Genomic DNA, 18,976 nt, shown 5'->3' with positions numbered 1-18,976 from the left:
TAGCAACCTGCCAGTAATTTGAATAAGAGGCTGGAAGATGCATAGGAGGCAGACTAAATAGACAGATAAGTAAAAATAAAATAGTGGCCTCACAGAGAGTAGTTTTGTGGCTCACAGATCAGTGTCCTACGTTTGAAAACTGGAAAGAGGCAGACGAAGCGAACTAAAAACTATAAAAAATAAGTAAAAAGAACATAAAAACATCCTATTTCATAACATATTAAAATTTTCCATGTAGAGAAAGCACCTGTTTTCTTATAGGTCAAATGCGATGTTTGGACAATGACAAATGCTGTTATTGATTTTCTCAGGGTCTGTTGCTTCTAGTGAACTGTCAAGAACCAGTAGCAAGGAATCTAATCCTAGGTGAGTTAAATATGAAATGCATGATATTAAAGTAAAAAAAATGTATTATAAGTATCTCACTATTCTGAAAGAATTAGAACTAGAGCAGGAGTGCCCATACTTTGCTAATGCAAGGACTGCTTTTAGTGATGTTGTCCCATTATGATCTACATCCATAAAAGCATTATGTTCCATGGAAAATCTTCCTTAAAGGAGAATTCAACCCGTAACAAACCCCTACCCCCCTACTCTACGTTGACCCCCCTCCCTCCTCCCCTCAGCCTACCTGGTACCCGGGGCAAATGCCCCTAACTTTTTACTTACCCCTTCTGTCCTCAGGAGTTTATGGCCGCCATCTTCTTTTCTTCGTTAAACTTTGGAAGCAGACCAACGCTTTCGGCGCATACGCAGTTGGAGTCATATTCTGGTCCTGAACAACTATGCATGCGCCAAAAGTCACAAAATTTCCGAAAATATTTCGTGACTTTCTGAAATTTTCGTGACTTTTGGCTCATGCGCAGTTGCTGTATTTAAAGAACAACTATTTTTTATGTAACCTAATAAATATCTGAATGAAAAGCATGAAACAGGAGGGTAATTTAGACAAGCTGTTTGTTGACAGTGTCTCGAGATCTACTGATCACCAGTCTAGGTCTACTGGTAGATCCTGATCTACCTTTTGGACACCCCTGAACTAGAGACTTGTGAAATAATTGAGGCGGATCTATCCAAATTATGGAGAATGTAATGTAAGGCACAAAATTTAAATAAGTATTGTAACCCATAGCAACAAATTAGAAACAAAATTAGAAACAAAAAAAGAACAACATGCTTTTAATCAGATGACCACTACATTCTTTCTGCCTATTGTTTAGATACAGGTTATTAGTCTTGTGGTTAACGTGCCAACTTTTATTAAATAGCCCCTAAGGTTGTAATGTACTAAATGGCCTTGTTGTCTAGTAACCCATAGCAACTAATCAGCAGGTAGCATTTGATGCTCAGTTACAGTATTTGAAACATTTAAAAACAGCTAATTGGTTGATATGGATTACTCAATGTGGGCAAACTGTTTTTCGCGGAAACAAATGTATTCATATGTAATAATTGCCCTTTCCTTTTAATGATATTCTGCACTTCTAGATGCCACTGCCCTCCTTCACATTCTCCCTCTCTCTTCACTGTTTATAGGCACATACATAACACATACATAACATTTTGGGATGATGGAAAGCTTGCGTCTTTAACAGCTTCCACAAAAAGGTTTCTGATTGCTTGCTGTGATAATGGATTCTAAAAGGAATCTATTCCAAGAAACAATATTTAAATTTATATAGTGTGTTATAAAGTTTTTTTTTGCTCAACTAACACAATAGAATAGGATTTGTAATTATTTCAACATTTTGGGGGTTATTTACTAAAGTCTGATTTTTTTCTGATCAAATTTTTAAAGGGCAAAACACACATTTTCATAGAAAAAAACTAATTTTTTTTGTGATTTATTTAAACCCCCAATGCTGTTAAAAGTCTAAATAAAAAAGTACTCCATCTCAAACCTGCCGAGGTCATGTAGAAGTCAATGGCAGATTGGAAGATATCATGATCTGTGCTGGGTTTTGTACAATAATCCAAAGAATTCGTAGTTTTCAGGTATCAAATACGAAAAAAACATACAATTTTCTAATCTTTTCCAGCACCAGATTTTTTTGAGTTAATTATGTAAAAATGTGGATAGAAGTTTGGTCGAAGTTTGTTTTAAGAAAATAATGCTTAATATGTCATAACTTGTTATTAATCTCAACATTTTTTTTTAACTTCTGTCATCTTTATTTTGTATTATGGTTAAACAGCAGTGACTGTGATATTCCTGGATTTGCATAGACCTTGTTAGCTTTCTTTGTATTGTTTACATGCATTTTGCTTCAGAGGCCAAATATTTAAATCGATCTATAATGTCCACTCCAATCTCTTTTACTTATTGTAATCTGGAAACCATATGTATTTAAAACTTAAGTAACATTCCTTACAATGCCTAGAAATAAACATAAATGCGCACAAGCAATTCTTAGGCTACTTTTCGTTACAGCATTAATCTGTTTAATATCCGAAAAAAGCAGTGTAGAAATCATTATACTTTGAAACCTTACTGAATTATTCATTCAATGAGAGCACAACATGTAGGCAACAAATGAGAATTTCATGCCCATACAAGCTGTTAACTATGATTTAGGCCTAAGGGATTTAAATCATTGAAAGACATCAGAGGTTGGCGAGACATCAGATGTTGGCGGTGACAGGTAAAAAGGCAGTAGCAGATGAATTTTGTGATTGTTCCGTTGTGCTTTTGAACTATAAAAACTGGTTGAGTTCAGCTAGAATATAGGAATTAAACCTTCATAGAGTATGTGATATTGAATATTATAATATAAACAATTGCAGTTTTATTTTTTGGTAGAGTAGAGGTTCCTGTTGGGCCCTGTTGGTTCAGCTATCAAGACATTCAATCTATATCAAACCAGCTCAACACTTCCTCAAAGAAAGAAGCCACAGAGTGGCCTTGCATAAAACTTTTATTTATGATAGAACCATTATTAAAAAAAGTTTTAGACACCAGCTGCAAGTTTGTTTTGTGGTGAAGATGTGACCAAGTGAGAGCTTTTTGCCAGAGTTTAGAGTTGTATGTGTAGCAAATCAAAAACTGTCAAAATATGAAACTACCTCAAAAAACACTATAACTACAGTGATGTATGCTGGTAGCAACATCAAGCTGCGGGACTGCTTTCAATCAGAAGGTACTGGCATCTTGTTACGATAGTTCATACGGAGCACTTGGTGTCTTAATTAAAATCTTCATTTATTGAATATAGTTAAAAGCATAAATATAGCTCATATGAATGTGATCAATATCTTAAGCGTGGGATATTGATCACATTCATATGAGCTATATTTATGCTTTTAACTACTGTATATTCAATAAATGAAGATTTTAATTAACACACCAAGTGCTCCATATGAAGTATCGTATATTTGTATTCCCAAACGTCGAAGGCGTGATACGTGATAGCACTGGTGTAATCAGCACCCGTGTTTCAGGTGTCGGTGAGTGCTCGCTAATGTTTAGCAGTATCCTTATTACAATCACTAGGCCACATTAACACTAGAAAAAGCTTGAGAACAAAAAGATGATTGTCCACCAATGGCCCAGTTTAAAGCCATAATCTCATTCCTTTTGAGAATCACATCAGCTGTTCATAAATCTGCTCCAGATTTATTTTTTAGCATTGAGGTCAGAAATGAAAAATGTATTCTTGTTTACTAAACACTTGTGTGCATGCAGCAGATACAGTAAAAGCATATTTGAAAATCTAATTATACGAAGGGCATGTCCGTTTTAATTTAATTTAATTTGTTACCAATTACATTTTGTTACAAATTATTTAACAAAATTAATTCTTTCTTACAGGAAGCATAAACTTTTTTCTCATGTATAGTGTGTATGCAAATAGATAATACAGTACATATTTTAGTGGATTTGCACATGCCGTTTTTGTGCTGTACAATATACAGGGCACTTTTTCAGAACCTGTGCAAAATATTGGCACAATCTGCCTTATTTTTTGTGCACAATATAAGATTCCAGAAATATTTAGCAAAATTATGGAGCAAAGTTTTTTTTTTTAACAGATAGTACCTTGACGTAACAGGAACATAAACTTATATGCAGTGGCATGACTAGCCTTTGCCAAATAAGAAACGGGGGACCTGGAACGCACAGCAACCTCAACCCCAGTAGCTGGGACTGGCTCAAAAATGTTATTATAAGAACAGGGCAGGGGCGTGGAGATTTCAATGCAGCAGACCAGTGATCAGGCCCCCATGTAACCACAGGGTCTGCTTCCTTTATAGTTAAACTCCTGTTTATATACCCTTCAGTTTCACAAAATCCTCAGTCCTCAATATAAGACTGTGCCAAGGCACAATGAGCAAAGAAAGCCAAATCCATATATAGATTTTGGGATGATGCTTGCCTTGATAACAGTGTCCATAAAATGGCATATACCTGCTTGCTGTGATTGTGAATTTCAAGAATGAAGGAAGCAAGATATAAATAATTGTTATAGTGTAACTAGAGTTTATTTGCTTGATTAATACAATTGAAAAGGATCTGGACAGGTCCCCTTTAAAAAAAACAAAAAAACATAGCCACCTTGCTCCATTAACAACATCGCTCTGCTCTGCTGAGCAGAATGAAAACATTTTCTTAATGCCACCTTGATGAACACATTAATCCACTGACTTAATATAAAACTACCTAAGTGGTATATGCTCATTAGGAAAATTACATAGGATACTGCACTTTAGGAACAGTGTTTATAACAAAAACTGCCTTTTCTGTTTAGGTTAAAATATTAATAATGGACTCTAATGCCTGAGATCTGTGTAGTTCTAGGCAGCTTTTATAAAGGTCACACATCTCCTGGGCAATGCTTATATTCAAGCTTTATTGTGAAGGGATGATTTATTCCTTACAGTATATGCAATTTTTATCTCCTTTTTGAAAAAATTCGAAGCCATAATGAACACCGTGCACATCCTTTTAAGTATACACAGGGTAATGTTCTCAGAAGGGTATATATTATAGGTATTATATCAAAACACAATTCTCAAGTCATATTTATTGGCACCATAGCTGTATAGAAATCCAAGATTACGTGGTAATCATATTTACAGGGTTATGTATGGTCTTTCTCTTAGACCGTTATAGGGGTTTAATTTAAAAGGCACAAGCTTTAGAAATTACATTTGTACCTGATGCAAGGTATAGTAATATATGTGTGTAGCTAGTGCTTTCACTGCTTGCCAGGTCAGTTTATAGGTGTTCATCTTACTTTCAGTCAAATGAATTTGTTAAGGCAGTTGGAGAAGTAGTTCAGTGATATATTTTGAATAAAATAATGTCCTCCAACAGTTACAGTATGTAACCTTACTGGCTATCTAAGGACTACTCAGTGTCTTTAAGTTATCTCTGAACTTTGTCTTTAGGGTCTCAATGAACCTGGACTTAAACTCTTGCTTTCCCTAACAGCTACAACTATCAAAAATACATTGTGTTCGCTCTCTACTGACTTAATAGAAGCACAAATTTGGTTATTGACGAAAAATGTATCTATTGGTGCTATTATTATTTTTCCATAGCATTTTTACTGATTTTTCACAAGAAAGCTATTTTGTTTAGCATTTTAGTAAGCCAATTTGAGTATTCTATTAATTAGTTCTGTTACATAACTTTAACAGGTATGATTGGTTCCAGACAGAATCCTTGGTTACTATTACAGTGTACACCAAGATGAAGGTATGTAAGGTCTTTTTTAAGATATAGACCAGTCATTGAATGAATTTGTCTCAAGGCTTACTGCCAAACTCTATCTTTAGCTTTATATATGTATTACAAAGAAATAAAAAGATCTAAACCTTTTAAGCTGTCACTATTGAGCAATATTTGTAGTCTGATAATTTTGGCTTCATTTTTCAACCATCATTCTTAGTCTCGGGCAGTTTTGCTTAGTTTTTGCAGACTGCCAATGTCACCATCAGCCTGTCATGATTGGAAAAGTGGTTTCCGTGCCTCTTGTTGGTAAGTGTGGGAGGTTAGCACCTTCTTTTGGTGAAGTGACTGAGAAGTCCCGAAATGCATTAAGCTCTTCTCTCCCCTTCCAGTTTTTGTGCTTTTAAATGAATTAATAAAGTTAATTTGACTTTTACAGAAGTTTGGTTGAGTGCTACATTGCTATCTGGCGAGGCAATCTGAGGGTGCAGCCTTTGAATTTAGCCCCAAACCAAGAGCTCCAACTCTTTCTCCTACCTTTGATTGATTTGTTAGATCAGGTGTTTGAAATGTATAAAATACACATGCCTCAAATAAAATGTAACATAAATACTTTGAGATACTGTAGATAGTACTTAATGATTTCCCATCTGTGTATTTTATGAAATAACATACCATCTTCTTTAAAATATGAGGATATTGAAAGTCTTCTCGAAGTCCTGTATAAATGTATTTACTTGGCCACCTCTTGCCATTCTATGATCATGGAACTCTTTAGTGTAATATACAGTCCTTGTTGGTGATTTCATTTTTCTTCTACCTTATTAACTCTCTGAATCTGTTTATAAACAGTATGTATCCCTAACATAATCCTTCCATAATACTGGTATTTTGGGGAAAATCCCATTTCTAATTTAGGATGTATTAAACATTAAAGGAGAACCAAAGGCAAACATTAGCTAACAAGACCCACTCCATTTTCCCCATCTAAACCAAAAGAACCCCCCAAGACCAGCCCCATACCTATATTTAAAAGGCAGAGCTGTCTGTGTCTGTGCAGGTGACCTATGGTTAATGGTTGACTTTTGTTCTCATTAAAATTTATATTGTTATAATCTCAAAATACAGTAAATGCATGAAAAACATTTTTCATAAATATTAAAAATCAGTGAAACAGAGGAATTCTACTAAATATACCTTGTATTTCCTGCTTTTGGGAACCCTGTATTTACTAGAACAGTGTTTGTTAATGGCTTTGATTGTAATTGTTGTAACTCGTTTTTTTTGTTGCACACAGATCAAATCAGAGATATTGCAATAGCAATCAAGCTGCAACAAGAAAACGTGATATTAGATATGTTTATGTGTTGCTTAGTGTGTCTCTATAATTGTAGCATCCTATAGCATGTAAGACTAATATTATTATGTATTGTTGCAGTTTCATATAAAATTAGAATTCTCTGCTGTAGCAAAATCACCTTTTTCAAATATTACTTATCTAACGTATGCACATATAATTTCTAACTAAATGGATTTTATTTTATCTAGAATATTTGCTCTGAGTTGGTCATCGTTGATCTTCTAGAAAATACACTAAGAGGAGAGCTAATTATTGGAGACTATTCATATCTTTTACTTTCTGGTATGTTACTTTATGGCATTTTGACATTAAAACATGCTTTGGGGCAATATAAAGCTGACTTCTGTAAATTAATTTGCTGTAATAATAAGCTATTTTAACTATGTACCAATTATATTTATATTGAATTGTTTGTATTGTAATATCAAATATATATTCATACTTAGATTATATGGGAAACAAAATCAACAAAGAAATAAAAATAATACATTGTAAAGCACTCAAACCAAAAATTCAGCAGTTGGTGAGCTGCAACTTGTATCATGCTAAGTGCTACTTTACACACACAAGGGTTGCTTTTCAGTAGATTAAGCCAGATTCAGCCAGGGTCAGACTGGACATTGGTGGCCTACCGGGATATAAACCTCTGGGGCCTCCTGCACGCATATGTGAAAGCTGGTGCGCGGCTTCACAAACTGTTTTTGGCAGGTTTGGGGAGGGGGTCTGGGGGGTCCGACCCTGGATTCAGCCTATCCGCGTTGATCAGTCAGATATCTTTTCTGCTGATTCACTGCACATGCTCTGTGCTGCTGTCACGTACTCAGCATAGGGACCGACTCAAAATATACAGTACACACAGAATATAAATGTCACAATATAAGGCTGGTTAGTGATTAATACAGTAATTACTACATGGCAGCACATAAATCAGTGCAACTAGCATCAGAATTTAATAATCAGCCTTCAGGGCTGGATTTAAATAGCTGTTGCCCCTAGGCCCACTGGCGTTCGTCGCCTCTGTCCCCTCCCTTTTATTCGTGCAAATTTTCATCATCTGGACTGGGGCAATGGGGATCGGTGCACAAGAAATTTAAAAAATGATTGTATCTCCAGCGCATCCCCAGTGTTTATGAACCAGTGTGGTTGGGCAGCATGCTACCCCCCCTAAATTCCTGCCGCCCTAGGACCGGGCCTAGGTGGCCTTTCCACAAATCCGGGCCTGCCAGCCTTGCAGCATCAGCTTAAATCAGACCAACCTCATTTGGGTGTCAATTAATTTGTAACACTTAATACATGAATTGATCAACTCTGATCTATAAATGCTTAACGTTCTCTCTCTGCTACTGTATATGACTTATTGTTCTGCAAATATTACACTCACTGAATCAGCACAGATTAAATCCTTGCACCAATTTTGCTTTATGACTGGGGACCAAATACTGCTGTGAATTTAAGAGGCTTCTTGGGCTGACATGTTTATAGAGTTGTTGTCTAAAATCGCAGCAGCTTCATTCCAGTACTTTCTATTTGTATAGCGGGTATATTAATAGTTGTCTGTCTGTACAAATACCTATTAACCCATTTAGAGAGGTGTCAATGTGTGGAATGTTACATTCTGCGTGATTATTTTTAAAAAAATATAATCACAAACTTAAAACTCAAATTCAATTTAAGAATTACATTTGGTTTAGCTATATCTATTTACTGTGTATGTAACTTTTTTTTTTTTATTAATAATCTTTTCAGAGCTAAGTCACACTGTACAGAAAGATATTGAGGGTAAGTAAAATACATTCGGTATTATTTCCAAATATCTAAAAGTGTTAATTATGCTTCTATGCACAAAACACTTATAGGGATACTATCAACTTTGTTTATCCCATATTATCCAAAATATTCTTATGTTTACTGGACTACTATTCTACTCGATCTACATTTAATTCCTCTACTAATGGGTAGATCCATCTCCGGCACCAAACATGGTTTGTAAGATTTGTAGGACAGTAGTATGAGGTGCCATGGTAGCTTGGTTATTAACACTACTGCCTTGAAGGCGGTTGTTGCTGAACTGGAATTTATATGTTCTCTCTAATATTGTTTCCCCTAGAATCTGCATTAGAGATGAGGATATTTTATTGCAGGACATCATATAATAATCTTACCTTGGTGACTCTGTCTAACTTCCATTCTGCAGTATGAGGTGTATAATTTAGAGGCCATTTATTAAAAGTTGCGTTTTAGTGATATTTATATTTCTTGAAACCACAATTAAACGAATTTTCTCTAATATCACTAATGCCATGAATGTTTTTGACATATCTAAAAATAAAAATTGTGAACATACAGGCCCGGATTTTGGCAAGGCCGCAATGGCCCGGGCCTAAGGCAGCAGAATTTCAGGTGCGGCAGAATTTTAGGGGCGGCATGCTGCCCAGCTGCATCCAAATATGAGCACTGGTGTGCGGGAGATTAGAAAAAAACTATTTTGAAAAAAGTGTACAGGTAAGAGACAGGATGGAGACGGAACAGGAAGCGAGGAGGGGGGAGCAGAAGGAAACATCTAAAAGAAAAAAAAGGATGAATAGGATCAGCACAGCTCCCAGTGGCTTCCTTAGGACCTTGACTGTTTTTTATTAGCAATGTTTTGTATTCAAGTTTTTCATGGTTTTTACACTTACATCACAAATTTATAGTTTTGGAGAAAAAAATATGATTTTGAATGAAATAGTTATCTGGATGTTAGTAGAATGGTTCCTTAGTTTGCATGCAATTATCAAGTCAGACTAGTAAAGAGAAAGCCAACATCAATATATTGCAGATTAATTGGCCTGTGTAATATAGGCAGCTGAGTACAGCAAATCTGTTAACCTCAGAGCCCTTGTTGTAGTGGGGGCTGAGCCAAACAGACAAATAACTTGTGTAAGGATGGGGAGTACTAAGTCTCTCTTTACGAGTATGTGTTTTTAAGTATTTTTGTAAAAGCACAATTTTCATGTACTAACTAATTAAATAATATTGGGATCAATGAGAGCACATTCCAATGACCATTCTTCTTTTATATGCATTTTCAATACTTTCTAAACATCCATTCCTTCATTCTAGAGCTACATTAAATGCATATTTGCAATGGCAAATGCATAAAAACATGCATTTCTTTTTAACTGTAATGTGTTTTTAGTCTCATGGGAGAAAATGATAAATGGTCCCCCTTTTTTTTTTTTTTATACTGGTGTATGTAGATTTATAAATGTGAACATCTGTAGAACTGTTTTGTTGACTCTCTGTGATTCTTATATGTTAATTTACATTCTTTTGAATATATGTGCAGTCTTGTCGATTGTCTACAATTTCTATAACTTAGCTTTTTTTCATTAGTGAAAATTAATGCAAAATCGGGTAAAATAGAAATTACAATGAAGAAGAAAGACCCTGTTTTATGGAAGTCTTTGGGACAGCCTCTGGATGGTCATAACTCTTTTCTGAAACGTTCCCAAAGAGGTATGCATTTCCAGGTTACTTTTAGCTGTTACTGAAGGAAATGTTCCAAATTATAGTCGCGTGGATTTCAATTAGTGAGGTAATTCATTCTGTGAAAAAACAGCTGTCAATTACTGCCCTTATTTAAAGGGGAAGGAAACCTAGTCGGCGCAAACCCCCCACCCCCCCTCCCATTTGTTGCCCACCCTCCCCCCTGGCATACCCGTCTCGCTGGGCAAATGCCCCTAACTTGTTACTTACCCTTCTGCGCAGGTCCAGTCCAGGGAGTTCACCGACAACATCTTCTTCCACGCGATCTTCTTCCTGCTGTGAACGGCGTTTTGGCGCATGCGCAGTAGGATCATTTCGCCGGTACCGATCTACTGCGCATGCGCCAAAAGTCACGCGCATGCGCAGTAGATCGTACCGGCAAAATGATCCTACTGCGCGTGCGCCGTTCACAGCAGAAAGAAGATCGCGTGGAAGAAGATGTCGTCGGTGAACTCCCTGGAAAGGACCTGCGCAGAAGGGTAAGTAACAAGTTAGGGGCATTTGCCCAGTGGGACGAGTAGGCCATGGGGGAGGAGGGAGGGTGGGAAACAAACAGGAGGGGGGTGGGGGGTTTGCGCCGACTAGGTTTCCTTCCCCTTTAAGGAAGGAAGACAGCAAATGTTTTGCATGCTGGTTATATTCTGTTTCTCTCTGAAAATGTGAGTAAAATGGGTCATTCCAGACATTGTTCAGAAGACAATTTGTCAGACAACCCCTAAACACTTAATTCAAGCCACAGTACACTGTGAAGTCTGTAAAGCATGGTGACGCAAGCATCATGATATGGAGATGTTACTCATACTGTGGTGTAGGGCCTATTTATCGCATACCAGGGATCATAGATTAGTTTCGATCTGAATAATTGAAAATACCATGTTGCCTTATGCCGAAGAGGAAATGCCCTTGAAATGGGTGTTTAAACAAAACAGACCAGTAAACGAGCAACATCTTTGTTCCAGACCAACAAGACTGGCGTTATGGAGTGCAAAGCGTAAATGTTGGTGCAGAGCACACTGGTAACTCACGTATCAATCAGACCATTTGTGGATAAAAAAATGCATACTTTATTTATACAATCATCTCTTGCCTGACGCGTTTCGTGTCACTAGGACACTTAATCACAGGCTGACGTTATGGAGTGGCCAGTCCAATCACCAGACCTTAATCCAATAGAAAACTTGTGGGGTGTCATCAAAAATGCTGTTTCTGAGGCAAAACCAAGAAATGCAGAAGATTATAGAATGTAACAGGTGCCAGAAGTTGGTCTGCAACACAGATGTGCAGCAGTTCTCAGAAACACTGGTTATACAACTAAATTTTAGTCCAGTGAAGGAAAGCAAAATCTTGAAACATTTTTCTTTTTATACAGTGAAGGTTTGAGTTTGTAAAGAGTGCAGGCACTGCTATTTTCTGTAAAATCTTCATGTTTTGATTTGAAATAGAATGTGCAGTGTTTCCAATGCATTTGGATGTATGGAAATAAAAGCTATTATAAGGATTTTGAGCTTTATTCACTTTTTTAAACACACTGCTATGATTCTGAACACATATTTAAGGTTTCCCTCTCTGACCTGATCCTTACCCTTCTGATAAATTTAGTTTGGCTTAGAAATCTGAATTTGTTTGAATCTACAACCTTGGAAAGTTATGATTTGGCCAAACTGTAAATCAAGTCCTAGATTCAGAATTTATACGAATGACGTTTTGCTGTATATTCTTTGTTCTAATTAGATCCAAAAAAATTGTGTGACCTGTATCTTGCTTACCTTTATTACTGGATATGTATGAAAAATGTCTTTGAAAATGTATAGTACAATCTGATTCATTGTTTATAAGTGTATTAAAGGAGAACTAAACACTAAAAACTAAAATATGACTTAAAATGCCATATTTTATATACTGAATTTACACCAACCTAAATGTTCAGCATCTCTTTAACAGTACTTGATGTTGAATCCAAATTAGTGCATTAAGTAAAATGTCAGATGCTGATTTATGCTGCTGCATGCCCTACATTGCATTCTTAAACATTGGCAAAGTAAAATATCAATACACCGTATTTTGTAGTTTTATAAAAAATTGCATCTTCTAAATAGAGTGCCAAATGCCCACACTATGTTAATGTAAAATATGTATGCATATTTTTCTTCAAAGGTCTTTATTATAGAAAGTGCAGACTGGCTTCCAAAACAGACGTCAATTACAATACAAAGTTATTTTGCTTTCAACTTCCTCAGGGCTGTCATCTTCAAGTGCCTGTGGGACATCACATTTACCTCAAGATGAATATTTCAGGTAAACAAAAGTAGATAAAGTATTATCAGCAGAATGATAAGAATTATTCGTGTTAGAAAACCATGAATGTACACACTGCAAATTAAATTTAACAAATGTGTTTTAACAAAAAGGTAGACTTTGTATAAGGACTTTCATTGTGGACAAGCTAGATGGAAAAAGTGGTTGAATGTAAGGGGAAAAGGCTTTATTTCTTACCTTGCTGGCATTCAGGGAAGCTGTGGAGCACTTCCCATCTTTCAAGGGAGATGGGGACTTGGTAACTAGTCCTCCAACAGATAAGAGGCATGTAGTTACAGGAAAATTGCCATGGAATGGCATTCCAGCCAGTTAAAAACCATCGAGATCAGATGAAATCTGAAGATTATGTGCCAGCAGACCACTTAGGTTCCAGTCATTATTGTATAGAGTTAAACCAAGTGGCTATGTTATGTTTTACAGGGAACTCACCATCCAATGACATTCCTTCGAGCAGGGCCACCATCAGAAATCACGGGGCCCCGTACAACAACATTTTCTGGGCCCCCTTGTCCCCGCCCCAGCACGACCCAAAGCCCCACCCCAGATCCCACCCACCCCACACCATATTAAAAAAAGCCACACATTCATCTGAGCTAAAACACTCCTCCCAACAAGTTATAAAAAAAGTTATAAAAAGCCATTTGTGGTCAGGGCGTCCTTACAAGTTAAAAAAAAAATTGGTTGCCAGCCCCCCTTCCACAAGTTATAAAAAAAAAAAAATCGTTGGTGGCCTAGACCCCCCACAAGTTAAAATAAGTCATTGGTGGCCAGGGCCCCCCTTAAGTTAAAAAAAAAAAAACATTGGTGGCCAGGGCCTCCTTAAGTTAAACAAATAAAACATTGGTGGCCAGGACCCCACTTAAGTTAAAAAAAAACATTGGTGGCCAGGGTCCCCCATCAAAGTAACATAAAAAACATTGGTGGTTAAAAGAAAACATTTGTGTTCAGTGGAACTTACTTTTAAAGGTCTTCTTCATTCTCCTCATGTTCGGCTTGATTCGTCCGCTTCGGATCCTTCTGGATCCTTCCGACGGCTGTGGGTGCTTCCGGCGGCTTTGGGTCTTTCTGGCAGCTTCGGGTCTTTCCGATGGCTTCCGGACTTTGTGGCGGCGGCAGAGGCTTTTGAATATGCACAACTTAGGGGGACCCGGCAATCCAGGAAGTTTAGAACCAATAGGCCCCCACGCTTCCAAGACTGCCGGGCCGCCACGCTGCGCTGTACCCCTGATGGCGGCCTTGCCTTCGAGTGAGCTAGCTAATCCACAAACCCTATCTGAAGCCATCTTAAATTTGCCTCGGAGAGGAAAAAATTCCTTCCTGACTTGAAGCGGCAATTGGATCAACTCCTGTAACAACTTAATACTATGAGTTCATTCAGTACCCATGTATGCAGTGTCCCATGTATGCAGTGTTGAAGCAATCTAACGTATCTGCTAGAAAAAGCTTCAGGGAGAGAATTCATAGTTCCCATTTGAAAAAACGTTTTAACACCTCCTCCACTATTTGAGATTCGGCCAAATCCCTGTTGAAAGATTCGTCCGAATACCAATCTGAATCCTAATTTGCGTATGCAGGAAAGGAAAAAGTGGAAAAATTCTTCTTTTGTGATGAAAAGTCATGTGATTTCCCTACCAAACCAGGCACAAGAATTCGGCCAAATCTAAATCCTGCTGAAAAAGGCCTAATCCTGGCCGAATCTCGAACCGAATCCTGGATTCGGTGCATCCCTAGCCCTTATATCTGCTGAAAGGATCTACTGGTGAACAGAGAGTTTATTATATGGTTCCTTTATGTATATATTTATTGCATTTGTTACATAAAGTGTAAACATCTATAACATTTTTTTACATCTTTTAATTGTTTGCCTGATTTTTCCAACTCCTGTATATGGGACTATAGTTTTTTTGTTGCCTGCTTTCAGAAATATATAGTGCTCTCTGTTTTGTAAGTTTTTTTTTTTTTTTTTTTTTTTTCCTGGCATATCTAAGAAATTGAAAATATTTTCATTATATTTCAATATATACCTTCTATGTGTACTCCAAAAGGAGCATATAATGTTTATTTGCGGCTTTAGCAATTTGGCTCAAATTGTCATCTGCTTTGTGTCTACTCTTTGTGAAGCCTACTTGATCGTTATGTTTGACCAGGAGTAGAATGTCTTGTAAGGCTCTGTTTCAGCGTGGCAATGACTATTATTTCATCATTGGGAATAGCCTTTGTTGGGTTTAGGAATTATAGCTGAGATATGTGAGATAAGGATCTAATTTGTGAAGTGCAGAATAGCTAAACATTTCAGCTAGTACAGGATTACAGATATGTGCATAGAATTTTAATTAAGTATTCGTATCCCTTAGCATTGTGTTAGGTCAGAAAGTGGTATTTTTCTCTAGTAATTAAGATTATTATTGTGACCACAAGGCACTTCTAAACCTTTTGTTCAAAACTGCTGAGATCCTTATCAACTCTTAGCCCATATATCACACCCAATCTTCAATGGTTAAAAAGCCTCTCAATGAAATTTAATATGAAAATAAAATGTTAAATTTATACGACAAACCGGAATCTTAAAAAATTAGAGAAAATTAGTTTTAGGGTATTTGGAAGCACACAGACATCCATATTCAAACTTGTGGCTAGAACTGCTTGTATAAAACTCTAATCCTGTATCCTATACGCAACACTTTGGGGGTTATTTACTAAGCTCCGAATACCCGAAATTCCCCGAAATCCAAAAAATCCGTGATTTTTTGTGTTATAATAGGCTTAAAAGAAAACCACAAATTTTTCGGAATTTATTAAACCCAGAGGGCTAAAAAGCCCGAATATAAAACCATGGCATCTCAAACCTGTCGAGGTTGCATAAAAGTCAATGGGAACAGTCCCATTGATTTTTGGTTGTGTCGGGGTTTCGGGTAATTTCACAATGTTTTTCTGAGCTTTCGGAGGAAAACTCAAGAGTTTTTGAGGAAAATTCACGTGAAATTCAGAGCTTTTCCCGCAACGGTAATTTTCGGGAAAATGAAATAATAAATAAGCGTGGTTAGATCAGAGTTTGTAGCAGCCGATATTGAGACAAATTCGGACCTTGATAAATAACCCCCTAAGTATAAATTCACCATAACTAAGCTCTGCTGTGAGGGCTCTGGAGATTCTCACAGTATTGTCCATTATAAAAAGAGAAAAATAGCTGGTGACATAACCGTGACACAAAAAGGCATAATAACCTTAATAACCAATACAACAGACACCCTGGGGTTGATAATATTTTTAAATGATTTTATTATGCTATTTACTTCCGTTCAAATAGTTTTTTGTCATTCCACCCTTGGTACACTGAAATAACCTGGCTGGGCCATATTGATTTCAGATGGGATTTCTGTGTTATATAGGCATATTATTATGCTAGTGATAGCGTGGGGAAAATAAGGATTTAGGCTTATGTCATATAAAGCAGATTCTTTTCTGTTTTTTCTCTCCTTTAGTGAAATGCGGTGAAAGGAAAACCAACAGGCAGATGGTTTTCCTTTAATAACAAAAAAAAAAAGGTTTTGTGCTGAACTCAAATACAAATGGAGGCAGCTCTCAGTAGTGTAGAATCTTCAACTTCATACACACCAACCAGAAAATGCTTAAAAAGTAAAAGAGAACGCACAAGGGAAAACTGTCTCCTGCCTCCTCATATACAGACAGTGAAACGAAAACAATCTGCCTGAAGTGCACATCCAGATAGATATTGGCCAGAAAATGTTCTTGTGTGTGTCCCATGTTCACAGGGACAGGTGGATGCCATTTCTGTAATTGCTTATATCTATTGAAGGACTGCAAGCCTTTGTGTACTCTTCACCGGCAAAAGGAATGGCAGGCATCACAAATAGTGGTCTTTTGTCCATTGGAGAAATGACTGAAACCACCCGTGTGAAGCTTGACCACAAAATACTCTAAAGCACTCCAAAGCACCTAACCAGCCATGCTAGCAGATTTTCTGTACATTTGAGGTGGCAGAGATGGTTTAGCATCTCTAACAGCTATAATACATCTGCAGAGGAAGACTTTGAAGGTATTCAAATACATAAGCTCTTCATTACCCTTAGGGACAACCATTATTCACTTTTTATATCCATTAAATGTTTGTCAGTGGTGCCCAAAAGGAACAACCAGTGAATCTTGAGCTGATGATTGGTAGATCACTTCAACATTGTATTGATTGCAAATAGACAGGAGTGTTTCTGCCATGAGGCAAGATAACGGCAATTACACTGGAAATTTGGCTTTTTTAGTGCAGAGAGCAAAATTGCACTCTTTGCTCTTGCGATGCGGCCTCCCAGGCTATGTTTAGTGTGGGTGGCGAGGGGTGATGACATTGAGATTGCCACCACAGGCAGCTTTAACATAAGAATCGCCCCTGCAAACTGATCATTCAATCACCCGACTGCTTTCCCTTTAAATGTTTCAAAAATAGCTCTAGGAATGGTGACATTTGACAAAATTAAAATGTATGTATTTTACGTCATTAAATAATATTTTTGCAGCATCTTATCAATGAATTCTTTGTATAATAGATTTTCTTTTTTTCATATTCAAAAATGTGTTTATTAAAATAAAATATTCAAAACATGTATAGAAGCATTTGTTACATGAATCACAGTGCACCAATATACAGAGGTTCAATAAAAGCAAGAGTTGTCATGATACACATTACAAAATAGAGAAATAAAATACAGAGAAAAAAAAAGACAAAGAAAAATTAACCAAATGAACACATAAGGAAATAAACAAATAAATAAATAAGGCAAGGCAATACGTCCATAAAAAATGATCTACAATACACAGCACCACTTTCAAGCTACAGTGTATCACTGAACACTTGTTTCCCCTTTATTTGCTATAAATTGCATCCATAAAAACCAGGTGGCCACAAATTTCTCATGGGTATTATTGATATAAGCCGTCAGCTCCTCCATACGATAAATTTCACTCACCACATTATACCATTCCTCTCTAGTGGGAGGCAGTAAACTCCTCCAATGCATTGGAATTAAGGATTTAGCTGCCATCAGGAGCTGTATTAATAATTTCGACCTGGAGGGGTCAAAAGAATTAATATTATGAAACAATAATAGGGTTGATGGAGACCTAGGCAGCTGAATTCCAGTTATATTTTTACAGTCTGATATCACATTTCCCCAAAAAGAATTTAGCACCGAACAATGCAACCAGAGATGGGATAGAGTCCCAGGTTCCATTCTGCACCTCCAACACAAATCGTCTGGATACAAACCCATCTGTTTCAGTCTAACTGGAGTTCTATACCACCGGGATAATAATTTAAAGGAGTATTCCTGATACTTATTACTAATAGAGCAGCGGGAGTTAATTCGGTAAATAGAGGCCCATTCAGAATCAGTAAAAGTCGTATCCAATTCAACCTCCCATTGTCTTGCTTAAGTTGGTTGGTCTTTGCATTTAAAGCTATTTATTAAATTATAAAATATAGAGACCTGGTGTAAAATATTCCCGTCTCTAGCACAAAGGGATTCAAAGGTAGTCAGGTCTCTGGCCACTTCCCCACACAATTTAAAGTCCTTTACCCAATGAGAAAGCTGCCTAAATCTCCAGAAATCCTGTATGGACCACAGCTCCTTTTGCTGTAATACTTGGGACAATCCTCCCGGCTGGGTTAACAAGAAATGCCTCAAACTAGGCTTCGAAATTCCAAAGGCTTGTTTAAAACCGTTATCATGTAAGCTAGGCGGGAAATCAGGATTGCTATATAACGGCAAAAGTGGCGAGGGGAACACCGTAAGCTGAAGTTTGCGATTAAGATGTCGCCAGGTTAAGAGGGTAGGATTAATCAATACGTGAGGACGAATCCCCCCAATAGATTGGCTAATATCTTTGGTCCAAGGTAAGGAGTGCAGGGTATGATCCACCCAAGAATCCTCCATTTGTCTCCACTGGAGAACAGAATTTGGGTCTGCAAAAGTTCGGATTCGCGACAAAATACTGGCCTGATAATACGATTCCAGATCTGGATAACCAAGCCCTCCAGACTGCCTTGTTTTATTAAGCGTTAAAATCTTCACTCTACCCCTCTTCCCCCT

At 37.1% G+C, this 18,976-nt stretch overlaps 1 protein-coding gene across 1 annotated transcript in view; it reads left to right on the top strand.

Annotated features, from left to right (window-relative positions):
* Window positions 1-18,976, top strand: part of cyb5r4.S (cytochrome b5 reductase 4 S homeolog) — a 62,775-nt gene that overhangs the window by 22,022 nt on the left and 21,777 nt on the right. Inside the window, exons 6-11 of the mRNA XM_018265460.2 lie at window positions 312-366; window positions 5,641-5,698; window positions 7,220-7,313; window positions 8,778-8,810; window positions 10,407-10,529; window positions 12,714-12,854. Of these exons, the coding sequence (XP_018120949.1) occupies window positions 312-366; window positions 5,641-5,698; window positions 7,220-7,313; window positions 8,778-8,810; window positions 10,407-10,529; window positions 12,714-12,854 (504 nt within the window). The remainder of the gene's footprint in view (window positions 1-311; window positions 367-5,640; window positions 5,699-7,219; window positions 7,314-8,777; window positions 8,811-10,406; window positions 10,530-12,713; window positions 12,855-18,976) is intronic.

The sequence above is a fragment of the Xenopus laevis genome, chromosome 5S, assembly GCF_017654675.1.
Source record: "Xenopus laevis strain J_2021 chromosome 5S, Xenopus_laevis_v10.1, whole genome shotgun sequence".
NCBI lineage: Eukaryota > Metazoa > Chordata > Amphibia > Anura > Pipidae > Xenopus > Xenopus laevis.
Note: the sequence above shows the minus strand (reverse complement) of the source record. Positions and strands in the feature narration are given on the sequence as shown.